General features: G+C 45.1%; 1 protein-coding gene across 1 annotated transcript in view; it reads left to right on the top strand.

The window, feature by feature from the left end:
* LOC127056308 (uncharacterized) overlaps window positions 1-17,626 on the top strand; it is a 279,257-nt gene extending 261,631 nt beyond the window's left edge. Inside the window, 6 exon segments of the mRNA XM_050963972.1 lie at window positions 1,931-2,060; window positions 4,086-4,217; window positions 7,506-7,749; window positions 8,544-8,621; window positions 11,871-11,968; window positions 11,971-17,626. Coding sequence (XP_050819929.1) covers window positions 1,931-2,060; window positions 4,086-4,217; window positions 7,506-7,749; window positions 8,544-8,621; window positions 11,871-11,968; window positions 11,971-12,045 — 757 coding nt within the window. The 3' untranslated portion in view covers window positions 12,046-17,626.

Here is a 17,626-nt window from a genome sequence, read left to right as displayed (position 1 = left end):
GTAGGTGCAAAATGTCAGGGAACGGCTTAGACATGCATGGGAATGGGCAATTTGAGTACAGTTGTCTCAGAGTTACAGAAAAAGGATGCTCATGGTGGCTGTATGTTATATTCACAATTGTTTAGTGTGCCCTCTTACCAGATATATCCTTTTCTATTAGGCAAACACTGAACTTTCTCTTCCTGTGTAGTAGGTACCACCCTACTGTTTGTTTAGTATAATGTTCACTTCCTTATTTGAGCCCCAAGAGTGATATTAGCAGAGCCAATAGGCCTCATGAATCAACTTGTGCTTCCTTTGCTGGCTGTGCAGGAGCACAGCACAAAATGTTGTAGGTCCTACCAAAACAGAAGCTGTTTGTCTGGGGATCTGAACAAAGCCTGAGTTAGAAGTATCATGTCTGAAAGGATGGGCTCTTCATCCAGAATTATCCAGGATGTCTGAACAGCCAGGCTGTGACTAATGTTTCAAGGTATGAGGGAGTGGTGGACTTGGTCTGCTGCTGTCCTATGGCCCAGTGATTCATGGTGGACACAGACACACACCTTCAGGCATCTAGCCTGCCCTCCCTGCCTGCAATAACTGGGTACCATTGTGGAGATCTTCTCCATCGCATCAGGGACATGCACGGTTCATACATTGGGTCTGGGCTTCTTCAGCCCCGTCTGCACAGTCACCTCCTAGCTTTGAAACCTGTTCCTGAGACACACAACATGGGCATGTTTGTTCCATGATTTTGATTTTATGGAGTCAAGGTAATAGGGTTAAAATATACCAGCTAGCTGTTTAGGGCCAGATCCTCAGTTAGTGGGACTCATTGCACTTCAAATGTCTTCAGTGGGGTTGTGCAAATTGCTGAGGATGTGACCTTTTGGCTCTAGAGAACTTTTTCTAGGGCATCTTAACAATTTCAAGGTATGGCAAACTTTGGACCCGTGTTTTTAAACAGAATCTCTTTACAGTTTTGACAGAATCTATTCAAATTCTCATAGCTCAACCATTGATCAATTGTTTTTTTTAAGGAATCACAGTACGAGGGTGAAATGTCTCTTAATAATGCACCTGATATAACTAGAGTTACACAAATAAACCTGAAACTCTGTATTGGAGGAAAGTGATCATAGTGACACACTATGAATTGAGCTGGACTTTCAAGTTCCTAATGACCACACTGATGTTTCTCAGAATTACTTTATGTGTGAGTGGTGTTAAATTCATAAACACTGTGTTGTGAAACTAAGTATATCTGGAAGGGATTATTCAGAGTACGTGCCACAGGTGGTGCCCTGATATTTTGGAAATAGTGTATGAGGCAAGACACTCCAGCCCTCTTCTTCCAGGGCTAGTGAGTGAGATGGTGGTAGCAGATGGTGTGTGGGTTGGTTGGGGAAAATTCTGTCCTACCACAAATAGATAATGCCTCCTGTTTGAAAGGGACCCATGCGTTTCTAAACGGTCTTGGCCCATGTCTGACAACTAAATCTTCAAATGTAATGGGATGAAAATATTGTGACTTTAACAATTTCACTTAAAGAATTGTTTTTGTGTTGGACAAAATAGTGACTTTAAATCTCCAGGGAAAACAGATACTTAGAATAACAAGTACTTTGCACCTGCTAGGTCAGATTTTCAGATACTCAGAGCTCACCATTCAGGCCTGGCTTTCCAAAGAACTGAGCTCCTTTCAAAATCTGACCTCTTTTTTTCATGCCTAAATGAGAGATGAGTTCTTCTGAAAACGTGGCCCACGGGGCTGTCTGTGTGACATTCTTCAAGTGCTTTAGAAATACAACCCAAGTGAGTGGCAGAACCAGAAATAGAACCCAAATTTCCAGCTCTGTGCTCCAGTTCACTAGACTCTAGAGTTGCAGCACTTCTGGATTCCGCTCTGCTCGTGTAGACGTGCCTAACGAAATCTGTTTCACCCTAGGGATTTTAAAGATGTTGAAGCTGCCTTAAATGCCATGAAGAATGTTGCTCGACTGATCAATGAGAGAAAGAGGAGGCTGGAGAACATAGACAAAATTGCCCAGTGGCAGAGTTCCATAGAGGACTGGGAGGTGAGGGGACTCAAGTGCCCCACAGAGTGAATCGGGCCCCCAAGTGATTATGTTATATGACTCACTAGCCCGGTCACATTCTGTCACACTCATGCTTGTTGATTCACCTTCTCCTGATAGGTTTGGAGGAACTCTGAAAGACCTGAGCTAGCCTGATACCCTTCTACAGCTTTGTACAGCTCTCTGGGTCCTGTTTACCATACATCCTTGCTCTTTGCAGAAGGAAATTGGCACATGCTGCTTACTGAAATTCCAATAAATCATTTATTATTTGAACAATTTTCAAGCATTATTGAGGCAGGCAGAGTTGGCATCTAGTATTCTAAGCGACATCCTTGAGAGGTATACCAGGCCCTGACAGATAAAATGGCATCTGAATTTTCCTATAGTATTTGTACATGCTCAGAAAAGCTCTTTTTAAAACCAGTTTTATTTATTTATTTTTAAATAAACAAAACTGCCTGTTTTCTAGAGCTGAGCAAATGTATTTTGATTAAACTATCCTTCCCCCCCCCCCATCAGCTGATGTAAACTAATGTAGCCCCTCTGAGGGCAGAGGATTTGGCTCAGCAGATGAGCAGATTATCCAGACCTGACAAATGGGGCTGAATCCAGAACAAAATTTCATTTTCTGCGTATGCCCAGCCAAATTGATGCTCAGTGGATGTGAGAGGGACAGCATCCCTGACTCTCATGGGAGGCAGGGATTGTGCTCCAGTGTTGTGATGGCATGAGATCGCGCTGTGATAACTGGACCTACAAATTTACCCTAATTGTGAGCTCAATTGTAAAATAGTGTGTTTACATTCATAAGATGTCACAATAACCTAGAACAACAAATGTTGATGGGAAAAGGTGCAAAAGGAAAACAGGCTGAATCAGTCCAAACAAAAAGGCCTCCTAATATAACTCAAGGAGTGTGTTAAGAGAAGTGTGCAACCAGAAATCAGTGAACCAAAATTGGTATGTCAGAAACTAGGCCTAACTGGTGAACAAAATAATGAGGGGATGCACTATCCACCCATAACTCCTTTTTGGAGGTCCTTAAAGAAAGAGACATGGGGGGGGAGGGAGGGAATTGGCTAATGGAGCAAACTTCACCATGGCTGCTACTCCCCGCCATCTCCTGGGACCCTGGACCTTCATCATCCTGATCCTGGGGATGTCCTGAGTAGACCAGGCCAGGGAGAGCAGTTTAGAGGATGTCACCACCACTGCCAGCCCCAGCTGAATCCCACTCGAGATGAAACAGGATTGGACTTCAACAGCAGCAGCAGCAGCTCCAGCTCATCTCAACTAACTTCTCTCTTCCCCAAAAGGACAGTTATGTCCATCTTTGATACCATCTAAGAGATGTCAGACAAGAGGCTTTTCCTTCTAAAAACTGTCTCCAGCTAAGAAAGGGAACAAGAAATCTTCTTAAAATGAAAGCCTTACTTAATGCTTTATATTTCAACTGCTTTAACTGTTTTTCCTTCTTCTCTATGTCTTTAATGAAAAGCTAAGGATTTTTAATGGTGTGTTTGCCATAGTACTAAGCAGGCTGAGGTCTCTGCTTACTAAACCCTGAACCTTGTTTAACACTGTTGAGTGTTGGACAGTGACTGAGTTATGTTAATGCCTTTGGCCCATTTATTCCATCTAAATTCATAAAACAGCTCTCGCTCCTTTTTCACTCCATCCACATTCACAGAGAAGGCCTGCATCCAGGACGCACCAATTTTGGTTCACTGATTTTTGGTTGCATGTTTCTCTTTTTTACCAAGCATGATCTTAACTCCTTTAGTTATACCAGGAGGCCTTTTTGTTTGGACTGATTCAGTCTGTCTCCCCTTTGCACTTTTTCCCATCAACATTTGTTGTTCTAGGTCATTGTGACATCTTATGAACTTTCACCTAAGATCCAGGAGGGTAGGTCAGGACCACACCATTTAACCAATCAAGCCCAGGCGCTCAATCAAGTTGAATTATTGTGATCCTTGGGACAAACTGACATGCTCTTTGTGGTGCTGCTGCTGCTGCCAGGGTGAAGACGTCCTAGTCAGAAGCTCAGAACTCATCTATTCTGGGGAATTAACCAAAATCTCTCAGCCTCAAGCGAAGAGCCAACAGAGAATGTTCTTCCTCTTTGATCACCAGCTGGTCTGCTGTAAGAAGGTAACTTGAGGAGCCTGTCTCTACCTCTGTTGATTGATATGTCCACTGAAGTCAAATCCCACCTCAGTTCAGTTTTACTTTTTACATTCCCCTCCCCAGAATATCTTTAAAGAGGGCCAATGTGTAGGTTGGCAGGCTAAAGCTAGACAAGTCTGTTTTTCAGTTTGGGGGCTGGAGTTGTGTATGTGAGTACACAGCAGTTTTTTCCCACCATGCTCGTCTGCTGTGCACTTGTTTGCAGACGATAAATGGAAGTAGTGGGCTCTTGGCAGGCAGGTCTTCTGCAGTGAGACAGGAATAGGGTGACCAGATGTCCTGATTTTATAGGGACAGTCCCAATTTTTGGGTCTTTTTCTTATATAGGCTCCTATTACCCTCCACCCCCCATCCTGATTTTTCACACTTGCTATCTGGTCACTCTAGAGAGGAAAACTGGGCATTGGTTTTTGTAGGATCAGCGTAAAGCTTAATTTTAAAAAATTCAAATGTATCAACATTGCCATCACTATTTTTTCCCTCATCTAACATGGCTGTCATCAGCAGGAATTTAGGGCCAGATTACTGAAATGGTACCCAGAAGACAAAATGGCTGTGGTTGGATACCTAACTTCCAGATCAATCAGTTCGGATACACTGCTCTCATAGGGAAAGCGTGGCATGTTACAGCTCCTATATTGGATTATAATGAACCCAAGGAGAAGGCCTATTTAAATAACAAGAGGGATCACAGTCCCTAAAGCAGCCTGTCTTCCCTTTAGGGCCAGACCAAAGCCCACTGAAGTCAATGAGAATCTTCCACTGACTTTGGCTCAGGCTCTAAGTGAGGATGGAACAACACATTTTACTTGGGATCTTGCCTTTTGGCACTTTCCCCTGGATAGGTAGTACTGAAAGATCGGTTTTGTATTTTTGTTCGGGGGAAACCCAATGTGCCCCACAGACCCTTTCCTCCCCATATGTTGTTCTTTATTGAAAGCTCTTTCAGAGTTCGAGCTAATTCACAGGCCTGATTTTCAGGGTTGCTGACAGAGGTGAAAGTAAGCTGGTACGGGCCAGTACGGAGGACTGGTAAGAAAAGGAGACTGCCTGAGGGAGGGAGAAGCCTGCCCCCTGCATAAGAATAGTTTAAACTCAGCTGTTCCCTGAGTGGTTCAGCCCTCGGGGTTAGGAGTGGTTTCTGGCATCCTTATTAATTTCACTCCCGGTTGTTGTTGTTGGGGTGGCGGGGAGGGTGTGTGTGACCATGGCAGAGGTAGTTCTTTTCTGCTTCCGGGATGAGGGGATCTCCTATACGCAAAAAACACAATCAAAATTAGGAACCATTTCCAAGTTCAAATCTATCCCATTCCCTCCCCAGCAGAGGATCATGGTTGTGATGTCCAAACTGCTTGCAGATCCTCTTTGAAATGTTACTGAACCATGCAGGGAACAGCTGAGTTTAAACTGTTCTTATGCAGGAGGCAGGCTTCTCTCTCTCTCAGCCAGTCTCCCTGCTCCCTGCTGCAAGCTAGAGGGTAGCCTCTGCAGCTGCTGCTCAGTGCCAGGCAGGGAGAAATCATGGAGCCTAGTGTCCACAGCCTGGCTGGAGGAGGAGGGAAGACACGGAGAAAAATGTGACAGTGAGTTTTCACTTTTTCAGGCTTATTCCAATAGTAAAGTTTTATTACAGACAGTACTGGTAGTAGTAATAGTAGCTTTATTTTCTCTATCTATGTCATGTAGTGGGAGGGATCCATGAAGTACATAGGAGAGGAGGGTTGCTTGCTATTGGACCATATGGGTAAGAAATGTAAATTACTTTCACTTCTGCCCAAACCCCAGGGCTCCCAGCCGCCTCTACAGCTGGCAGCTTCGGGGGTGATTTAAAGGGCCTAGCCCCTAGCTTCAGATGAATCCCTGAGCCCTTTAAATCCTGATTTAAAAGCCCGGGGATTTAAAGGCCCCACCTCTTCCGATAGAGGCCACGCCTCTTCCAGTTGAGGCCCCTCCCCCTCCACAGGACTCTGGAGTACCGGCAAGTCCTTTAAGTGATTTTCACCCCTGAGCACTACAAGCTCCAGGTGAAGTCAAAGAGCTCAGCACTGCTGAAAACCGGACCCCCACACCAGCAGGCCAAACGTCACTTGACTCGTTTTCATTGGGAATGTTGGCTGGTCACAGCTACATGTGTAAATGCAAAGACTCAGATGTGGTTGTGATCTAGTGTGAAGGGAGACAGGGCTCTGTCGTGTTGTAGAAAGAAGTGACCACAGCAAAGCTTTTCACTGAGCGCATGCCCAATTTCACTATACCCACAATTCCTTACTTCAAGTGACTTAAACTAATGAGGGCCTTGCCTCATACACTAGTGTTGGCTGTATTTTCACCAGCAACATTAGCAGGAAAATCCAGTCTTGCATTTTGTGGCTTCTTGAGACTGTAGGGGCCAAATCCTGCTCCATTACACTGTCCTAAATCTGGAGTAACAACCTTGACTAGTTGTCTTGCTTAGTCAGTACCCAGAGTCACTGTGTCAGGGCAATGACAGGAACCTGTGCTTGCCTTTCAGACATTCTGGAAAGTGACAATGAATTACAGAAGCACTCTAGTGCAGTTGATAGTAGTTGCAGCAGGGGTGAAAGTAACTGCAGACACTTACCGGTATGGGGTTGGAGGGGCTCCAACCCCCTGAAGGGGCAGAGCCTCTGGCGGAAGGGGCAGGGCTGGGGAGTCAGCATCCCCCAGCCAGCCCTTCCAGGCTGCCTGGCCCACACTGCCTGGGGCTCCAGTGGCAATTTAAAGGGCCTGGGGCTCTGACACCACTTTAACGTCTCTGCTCCTTTTGCCTCCCCTGTTGGCGGCCCTGCTGGTACGGACCCTATCAGCAGGGCCACTGACGGGGGAGGCAAAAGGGGCAGGGACATTAAAGTGCCGTTGCAGCGCTTTAATGTGGGCTGCATACAGGCCGGTGCGGGTTCTTACCAGTATGCCGTACTGGCTCACTTTCACCCCTAGTGGCAGTACATATTATCACACTGCCGTTAAGTGTAGTCCTGCCCAAACACGTGCTCCTTCAGCTACAGAAACTGTTCCTGGGCCCTACTAGCTTGTTATAAGACTGCAGCCAGCATCAGAAAGTGAGTTCCAAAAAGCCACAGTAGGGCGAAGAGGCCTAGGTGTCATTGCTTTTTCCTCATAAGGCGGTGGTGCACGTCAGCAAGGTAACAGGTTGTCTGTTGTGGCTAGGAAGAGAAAGGAAGTGTGTGCATGGAAATTGGATATAGTTACAACGAAAATAATCTCTTACAGGATCTCCTGCGCCGGGACATCCTCTATTATAAGAGTCGGATCAACATGGATGACATGGAAATAGCGGACATGGAGGATGGGAAGGATAAGGACTTCAATATCAGTGTTAAAAATGCATTCAAGCTGCTCTGCAGGGACCCTGAGGAAGTCCACTTATTCTGTGCAAAAAAGCCTGAACAGAAACAGCGCTGGCTCAAGGCATTCGAGAATGAAAGGAAACAGGTTCAGCTTGACCAGGAAACTGGTATGGCAAGGCTGGCTGTGTAGCAGGGCCCTCCATCGCGCTGAACACAAATGTATGCAAATGCAATACATGCCCCTCCAGCCCAGGGCTGGGCTGCAGATGTATATATTTTGCATGATGTTTCTTTTCCCCTCTGCTCATCATACAAAGAATAGAGCAGAGAGCAAGCACTGAAATCAGGTCTCAGGAAGCTGCTAAAGTCTTTTGCTTAGCCTGCTTGAACCATTAAATAGTAAGTTATGTTAGTTTTGAATTGTTCTTCCCACTGGCAGGGTTAGAGACAGACTCATCAATAGCCCAACACAAGATTGATCCAGGATTCTATACATGACCACATGTTCTCTAGGGGGCATATCCATCTCACTGTTTTCATACTTGGTCTAACGTGACTAGGGCCACACAAGCAGGGCCAGCCCAGTGTGCCAAGAGTGCAGGCCATATGATAGGCTGCCCCTGACCATGCTAACCAAGGAGGCAGGGAGAACTGAGTTGGGGTGTAGTGAGGCACATGTTGCAATTGCTAAAAATTGGCAGAGCGCCCTGGGCAGTATACACTCTCCCTCAGCACCAGGGGCAATTCTGGCTGAGCTCTACCCAGAATGTGTCCCGGGGCTCCTGCAGCAAGGCAGACCCCAATGTGGGGCTGTGCCTAAAGAGCACAATCAAATCCATAGTGATGTGTTCATCCCCACACTTCCCTCTTCTGATCTATGCGTGAGCCCTGCTGTTTGTAGGAGGAACTAGGTGGAGCCCTAAGCAGTACAGCTGCTAACAGATTCGGTTTTGTCTTTAAGGTTTTTCAATCACAGAGGTGCAGAAGAAGCAGGCGATGCTGAATGCCAACAAACAGCACCACACCGGAAAGCCTAAGGGTGAGTGTGGCCCTTTCTTTTTCTTCTAAGCACATCAGCACATCTAAACTGACTTCAAATAAGCTTTGGCTGATCAATGCATTAATTGCCCCCTCCCCCAGCTTGTTCATCTTTGGGAGCTTGGTAAGTGTTACTCTTCTCCTTCCACTGGGGGGGTAGGTTTTAAGATCTCTATTCCAGTGGCACAGGGGTCACTTGGTGTGGTGGAGGGAAAAAGTGGGCAGGGAAATGAACGAGAAGCAATTGCCCCTCTTTTAGCAATAGCCATTCTCACTTTCTGTCACTCCGGGTTTATGGAGCCTAGGAACAAATGTGATCAAAATTAAGAGTAAAAAATACAGGCTGTAAATCGGATCAGCATATACAGTTCAGAAAACAAATATTTTAGTGAAGTCACGTTTAAATAAAAATGGAGATTCACTGATAAACATGCCCCCCATTAAGCAATCCGAACTTGTTGATAAACAGGTGAGCAACATTTCAGCATAACGTCCCAGTGGCAGTATTTTTGTTCATAACAATATTTACAGTTTGTTATTCCACATGTTAAGGTAGCATTTCAGTATTAAATAAAGAACACAGTGTTAAGAGTTAACCTCCCATTCAGATCCCAGTAGGAGTCCATAGCTAAACACAATGCTAAGGAATCTCACAGCGACTGTAGACCTTGAAAATAAACCAGACTCTAGTGCCATCCAGTCAATAAACCCTCTTAGCTGGATGGGAGACGTGACTCGTCACAAACTTTGATCCATCTCCCTACTCCTACTGTTAAGAGAGAAATGACTAAGGATTTCCACTGGTGGGTCTGGTTTAGGGTGACCAGATGTCCCGATTTTATAGGAACAGTCCCGATTTTTGAGTCTTTTTCTTTTTCTTATATAGGATCCTATTACCCCCCACCCTCGTCCCAATTTTTCACACTAGCTGTCTGGTCACCCTAGTCTGGTTCCACAGGGGTTAAACAGGAATGTTAAAGATGGGGGTGACTAACACCTCACTAACTGCCTACTACCATATTGAGAGCTTTTGTTCTCCTAGGTGAAGTAGGAAATGCAGTTTTATGAGTATGTAATATTTTTGCTGGATCAAGTCCTTCATCACTAATGGATGAGAAAGAAAGTACAGAGAAAGAGTCATGACAGGGAACTAGGATCCTGGTGAAATTAATTGAACTGTCTGCAAGCTGTGGAAATTACTCAGCACTGTATTTTTCGATTGCCTCCCATTATATGGAAATTTTCCCCGAACAAGCTGATTTTACTGCATGTTAATGGTGTGACACTAACAAAGCTCTGGGATAGGCCAGCTGGTAGGCTCAGAGGGGTGGGAAATTGCAGTACAGTTCTCACCAGGTTGAAGACTTGGCAGCCTTAGCTAAGCCAGTGAGATTCAGCAACCCAGTATTTCCTGGCTACAAGGGCCATTCTGTGTGTCTGATCATTGGCTCATATTCCAAAATCCCAAGTACAGTTCAAGGTAGCTAATACAATTGGCAGCTTCTGTTTATGAGATTGTTGGATGGCATCTAACTAGAGACTGGAATCCTCCCCTCAGCCCTAGAAGCCAGGTCTCTCAGCAGTTTGAATGGGGCAGCTTGCAGGAAGAATGACAATTAAGGGAACTTTTGGGGAAGTGAAAAGGGTTTAGGTTGAGGCCTTTGGGGCAGGGGCAGTCTCTCTCTGTATGTTTATGTGCTATTTCGCACAGTGTTGGTGCTACCACAATAGAACAGTTAATTAAATACCCGCCCTTTGCTGTACATGGGATAGGCTAGATGCAGATGATGTGTTCTTCAATAGCATCTGTAGGCACCCAGGACAGAAACCAGCAGCCTAACAAGGGAGGTTTAGCAGTAGCTGAAGGGAGGATGAGCTCTATGAGTTGCAGGGAAGTTTCCCCTCCTTATGCCTGTCCTGCCCTTCATCATGGACACTGCCTCCAGGGGAGGATTCACAGAACCGCCCTGGGAAACCAGACTTTGTGGCGGCACTCCCTCTACTGTAGCTTGCCAAGGAATTCAATCTCTTACCTTTCTATGGTTCCCTGGGTACTGTGTGGGGAATTAAACACAAGCTGTCAGTTTATTTTACAGCAGTGCAAAAATCCAAGGACAGTTCGGCTGTAACCCAGACTTGGAGCCAGATATTGCCAAGTATGATGGGAGTTTGGAAACAGGAGCCAGATCCAGTTTGCATAGGCTGCCCAGTCTCTCTCTGGTACAGTGAACCAAGGCCTGGTCTACACCGAAAACTTAGGTCAACCTGGCTAGGGCACTCAGGGATGTGAAAAATTCACCCGAGAGAAGCAGTTAGGCCGATCTGAGCCCCAGTGTAGACAGCACTAGGTTGATGGAGGAATTCTTTTGTTGACCTAGCTATCGCCTCCTGGATAAACTACAGTGATGGAAAAACCCCTTCCATTGTTACACAATGGCGCTACAGCTGCAGTGCCATAGTTGTGCCATTATAGTGTCTGTAGTCTAGACAAGCCCCTAACTTCAAACACTACCGAACCCCAAGGGCTTCTAAATCCATATCTATATCTAAATGCTGTGGACTGGGCCCTCTGCTCAGTAAGACTTTGCAGCTTCTAAACATTTACAAATACTTGCATATTTACAACCTGCCACACAGGCTAATGTGCACAGGTGTGGGTCAGTTAACCAGGCTCCCAAGCATTCAGAATTGGGTGCTGTTTAAGTTTGTCAGCAGCAGAGCACTGTAATGGGCCTGGCATGTCTACACTGCAAAGAAAAATTCATGGCAGGCCCATACCAGTTCACTGAGGCTTGGCCTTTGGGGATGTTTCATTGCAATGTAGACTTCTGGGCTCGGTCTCCGAGGTGGGAGGGTCCCAGAGTTTGGGTTGTAGCTCAGAAGTCTACACTGCAATGAAGCAGCCCCAAGAACCCGAGTTGGCTGGTATGGCCTGCTGAGGCTTTTCCTTTGCAGTGTAGACATGCCTTAAGTGTCCAGCTTTGTCCTCGCATTGCTGCGCGTGGCTGCAGGCAACATTCTGAGGGCATGCGAGCATCTCTGAATTTCAGTCAACATTTGGGGCACGCCCAGACTACCGGCTTAATCCCCAAACCGCCTTTGGGGTTAGATAACTCAAAACAGAGTCATCTGTAACTAGCTGTTACTTATCATGGCTAACTCTGCCTCAGCTTTGAGAATGACTGTGTGGAATCAGCCTTGGGACTGTACCAGTCTAATGTTTGCTCTTCCCTGTCTCATGTCTAAACAGCTGTCACCAGGCCCTACTATGACTTTCTGATGCGTCAGAAGCACCCTACCCTGCCTACCAACCTCCCCCAGCAGCAAGTCTTCATGCTGGCAGAGCCCAAACGCAAGCCCTCAAACTTCTGGCAGAACATCAGCAGGCTGACACCCTTTCGGAAGTGAGGGGCAGCTCCCTATAGTGCCTGAATCCCTTCTGAGAAAGCACTTTAGCCATCAGTTCGAGCTGACGGACCCCCGGCACCTCCACCCCTCTGTTTGCAAAGGATGGCGCATGCTCCTTCCTTCCCTATTTATTCTGCAGACTGACTGTACTTGAATGGGTCCAAAATGGGACACTGTGTTGCGTGTTTTTGTGCCAGTCAAAGTGAGCCAGCCCTGCACAACACTCGGGAGCCATACAAACCCCCAGGAAGAGCTCACGACAGGATGGAGCCTGAACTGTTTTTCATCTTACCCTTGTTGTCAGCTGCATCTTGAACCAGTCCTCGCAGCTGTGAACATTATTGCTGTCTGACAACTGCCAGAGAGACTCTAGCCTTAGCCAACTTGGCTGCCCATGCAGAGATGGCAGTTTGTCCATTCCAGCACCTGCCTGCTTGGTTTCTACTGAGCGTGCTCAGAACCAGGGTTCATAGTTGCTGATGTGATGCACTTTTGGGGGGACTAAACCCTTCTTTTCACTGCCCCAATCCCCAAGTTCATCTTCAAAGAAATGCTCTTACTTCACATTTAACAGACGGATTAGCCTTTATTGGCACTCAGAGATGGCAACAAGGATATCGCTGTGCCCTTTTTCTTTTCCTTAGGTCAACACACCGCCGAACCATAGTCCGTTAAATGGTGCCAGGCAAACCCACAGCATGAGGGAAATACATGCATCTTGCAACCTAGTTGATTTTCTTTGAGTTATGTTACAAAAAAAAATGAGTTAGGAAAAAAATGTGCCTAAAATAAATACCGTTGTCAGCTCCTTAGACTCTTCCCACTGTCACTCTGCCATATTTCCTGGCCAATGAAAATGTTAAACATTTGTGATGTGTTTATTTATGGCAAATACAGAGCTGTGTATTTTGTAAGTTTGTAATCAGTCCTGTCAGATGTTGTTAACTTGATGCCTGTTCGTCTGTCTGTCTTTTTTTTTGTTAACAAAAAACAAAGGCCAACATCTGCAAACTTAATTCCCTTAAGTTAAGGTCCTAACTCCACAGTTGAGCACCTTCAAACAAAACGGATGGATTTTTCCAAACCTGAGAACATGTACAACCCTCCTATATTGAGGTGTATTCCAGGTCACCTGCACCTTTGAAAAAAGAAATCAGGCCATTTATAAGGTGCCTAAATGTGGAATTAAGAGCTTAGCGGTAGGCACGCAGGTTTGTAAATTGTGGCCAAAAAGAATTCATTTAATCCTTGGTTAGTAAAAGGAAAGATTTGCCTTACAATAGTGAAAGAGTTAGAAGCCATAAGGACTGAATTCCATAGCTTAGGAGAAGTTGCGGGTGGTTGTAAGGAAAACACCCATTTGTTCCAGCGTGTTGCTATTGTGAGAAAGCACTAACTGTCTGCAAAGCTCAGAGTTCCAATGTTTGCTGATACTGTAGCTGACTGAAGTCTGGTTATCCAGGGATATCTGAATTCAGTAGCATGTACAAAGTCATTCTTGCACTATATCTTTCCCCTAGCCAGGGGCTACATTTAATTTCATAAAGAAACTTGTAAAAGTGACTTACAGCCAGTGTTTGTGTCTTACGTTTACATGTCTGTTGGTGTGGTCCTTGTTCGGCCTCCTCACAATCCTAGCTGCTTGTTTTCCTTGCTACATAGGTGGCCATGTGTCACTAGAGGCCACTCTGGAAGTGGCGTCTTTCAAAGTCCTCCTGGGGATGGCATATCTGTCAAGAGATACAGAGGAGCCTGGAAATATGCTAGTCAGTTGGAATTGAGTGCTCAAGTCTGCCAGTGGAATTAAAGGCCACCTTCCAAATTCCTGTCCTATCCCTTGACAGGTTACAGCACTGAATTTCCTGACATCAGCCGGGCACTTCAAAGCAAGTGCATCGTTCGTGATGGTCCATTTCCTATCGATACATTGTATTTAAATAAGCTGCAGTGGATGCCTGAGCCCTGGATTTCTCTTTTGTCTCTCACGAGTGAGATGGGAACGCCGTTCCAAGATGTAAAAAATTGCCTGAGAGAACTTACATGTAGCCATGCAGCAGCTATACAGCCCAGTACAGAGACTGTCATGGGGTGTGGCCTTTCCGTGAACTTGCTGCAGGCACATGCCCAATTTCCTCAGGCCCAGGAGACCCCTATTTTGCAATCCTCTCTGTGAATGTTGAACTTTTCAGCTGAAGGACAAATCTCTGCACAAGGTAATTTTTCCAAGTCATGGGGAAAGCGTAAGGTTTAAATACCATGACGGAGCCAAATTTCAAAAGGGTCCTCAAAACTGGTCTTCTGATTGTCTGGGCAACGCTGCACCAATTGCAGGAGCATAATCTGTCACTTCTGCAAATGCATCTTCAACTACAGGTAAACAAGTCCCTTAGAAAACTTTACTATATTCAGAATAACATCCCCTGAAGACTATTGGTGTGACAAACATTCCTTTTAATACTTGTTTGCCGTGTTGCTGTAGCGTGTTGGACCCAGGCTGAGAGACACACAAGGTAGGTGAGATAATAGCTTTTATTGGACCTAACTTGATTATGACACTTTGGTTACCTTCTCCAGACCCAAGGAAGAACTCTGTGAAGCTCAAAAACGTGTCTCTTCCACCAAAAGAAATTTGTACAATGAGATGTTACACCTCACCCACCTCATCTCATTTCTTTTAATAATCAGCTAGCCTAAGCTTACAGCCGGAAATATTTCATTTACTAATGCTTTGGCCTTTTGCTTCGCTTGGTTGCAATACCTGATGATAGTCTTCCTGCTGGTTTCCTCTTGCCCATCCAACTCTGTACTCCGACTCGCTATGGGAACCAGAACTAAGCTAGCAACAGCCATGTCCTAATACCAGGGCTGACTAGTTGGAGCACGCATGGTTTCACTGGCCATGAGTGGACATGGATTTTTTCCTCAGCCAGCCACTCTGCTAGAACCCAGGCATAGACTTCGCCCTTTAGCAAAGACTTGCTAAGAAGAAATGTCTGTTCCAGCAGTTAGAGACCTACGAATGGATCCACCACTGGCCCGACTTTGTTCAGAGTAGGTCTAGATGGCCTATTGATGAAAACACCTCAGCAGCCAGTCTACATTAGTGCTGCTGCTGTTGAATGCTCGAGGCTAGTATGGTTTTTACTGAGCCTGTCTCTTCATAAGCCAAAATCTGAAGCAGTATTCACTACTACTAACTTGCCCTAGGGACAACCAATGTGAGCCTGCCTTGGGCTTTTAAGTACATAGTAGACTGTGAACATGCAGGCCCTGGCTATGTTAGGCCCTGACTACATTTTTCTAATCATGTCCTACTGTTGTTTACACAGGTGTCCCTGAGTTAGCAACCTAGGAAGCGCTCATGTAGCTGTGCTGCTGCACAGTTTCTCTTAAAAAGCGTGTCCTGAGTAGGTCTAAAGACCATGGTACCAAACACACCAACAGCAGCCTAACACCAATCAGACCTGTTTAGCGCTTGGTTACCTGAGATGGTGTTAAAACCTGCAACCATCACACTAGGGCCTCTAACGTTGCTAACACTGATGGAGCTGAAGAAGCATTAGCAATGGTATTTTCAGTGAATGTTCCCACAGGGCCTCAGGATCTATGGCTGGCATGATTACAAACCTTGTTAAGAAGCTGGGCTAGGCTGTATCTGCTCTAACTCCTCCATCATTGCTACCACTGCTAGAGGTGAATTATGTAGAGACCCCAGACTACTACAGCCACTTTCGAAATTGGCTTTCAGCATGATTGCAAGCCCCTGTAGGGTGGGGGCCTGAAAATGCGACTTCATCCTAACATTTTGACCCACTCATCATTCGCCTTGGTAACAATCCATTCCTCTGGTGTTAGTGTGGTAAATGTTCTGCCTGCTGCTTTATCACAGCAGTAACCATGTTACTGCTGCCCTGGGCGTCATCTTTGAATACAAGCTTGCAATGGATGTCACATGAGTCATCATTCCCCACACACGTACAGCCTTTGGGGTTCACCTGGCTAGGGAACTGAATCACAATATAGCAACGGAATTACTCACAGAAAACAGGATTGTAGAAAAGGCCCTTTATCCACCAGTTAGAAGAGGATTCATGCTGATCTCCCAGTATCCTAGTTCATTTAACTGAACTGATGGTGATTTCCTGCCTTGAAGCATCCTTGCAGCATTCAGGTTGCCACACTTCACTCCACAGGCTTATCACAGCCAGAACTGGATTGTGTTGCAGAAAGATTTGGCATGACAAAAGGCACTGTTCTTTTTCTGTTTACCTGTCATGTCTGCATCTCTTCTCCTTCCCCGCTACCCCCCCTCAATATGTCTGTTTTGATTGGCCAGGAAGAAAATAGGTTGGCATGTAAGTGGTGATTTTCTGACCATGACTGTTTCATGATACATAGCCTGGGGAGCTGATTTGTCCTGGTTTTAAACTCAGTTTTAATTTCTAAAACCAGTCAGCCTTGGGATGTAGGCTAACTTCATACGCTGGTATAAATTGTGGTAATTCCACTGAAGTATAGAACCAGTCTAAGGGAGAGGAGGAGTCTTGAAAAAAACAATTTTTAAGTGACTTGATGCCCTATTGTCCTCATAGACAAAATCTGAAGAGTCTGTTTTACTTGTCTTGGTTCGCACCTAGTTAGCGCACACTACAACTATTTGTGAAGAGAATCCTTTTCTAGACATCTCTTTTGTAATAGGTGCCAAGATAGATTAGTGCAGCCAAATGGTGTCCTTTTTTATGTATTGAATTGAGTACTTGTAATTTATTTCTGATAGAGAGGGGTGTTCTGCTTAATTGTCTGCAGTCATTGGTAATATTTAAAAGTTCCTTCAGCTGTAATTTTAGCCTTGTAAGAAACATCAGAGACTAGAGGCTGACCTCAGTTGAAGCCTAACATTAGGGATACATATTTGTCACACTGAAGAAAACGGGAGCTTTGCCGTTGAGTAGAATCAGGGTTTGGCTCTATATTCAGTGGAGTTACAGGATTGACAGTTGTATGACCGAGACAAGGATCTGACTCATTTTTTTCCTAAGATTTCTTCCCATGCTCCAACGTGTATATACAATATAGCAAATTCATATAGCAGCTAATGGATAGAAACCAGCTTACATGGGCAGAAATTTAACAATTGTCATCTCTTGTCTTATTTTATATCCCGTAATAATTCAGTGTTCTCTAATCATACAAGCCCTATTCCTTCATGAATGGACCATTGTGTTATCAGATAACTGTGTATTAAATAGACTGGTTTGCTATGATTAAAATCAGAAATTTTCTTCTGCATTATTGGGTAAAGGTCAGAATGACACAATCATCCACATTCTCAGGGTGAGTTTTATTTTCTCCTCCCACTCTAGAGCCTGGTACTTGAAGCATCAAGGGGTTATCATTCAATTTACACTGCCAACATTAGAAAAAACGGGGGTGGAGGGGGAAGTGTTTTTATATGCCCAGCAGATTTAAGATTATCTCCTTTCTTAACAGTGGGACATGTTTTCTAGTGTATCAGCAACAGTTCAGTGGAACAGAGTAGCTTTTTCTTCAAGCAGTCACCAATGATTATTTAACATAGGGGGAGGGGAAAAGTTATAT

Source organism: Gopherus flavomarginatus, chromosome 8, assembly GCF_025201925.1.
Source record: "Gopherus flavomarginatus isolate rGopFla2 chromosome 8, rGopFla2.mat.asm, whole genome shotgun sequence".
NCBI classification, from domain to species: domain Eukaryota; kingdom Metazoa; phylum Chordata; order Testudines; family Testudinidae; genus Gopherus; species Gopherus flavomarginatus.
Note: the sequence above shows the minus strand (reverse complement) of the source record. Positions and strands in the feature narration are given on the sequence as shown.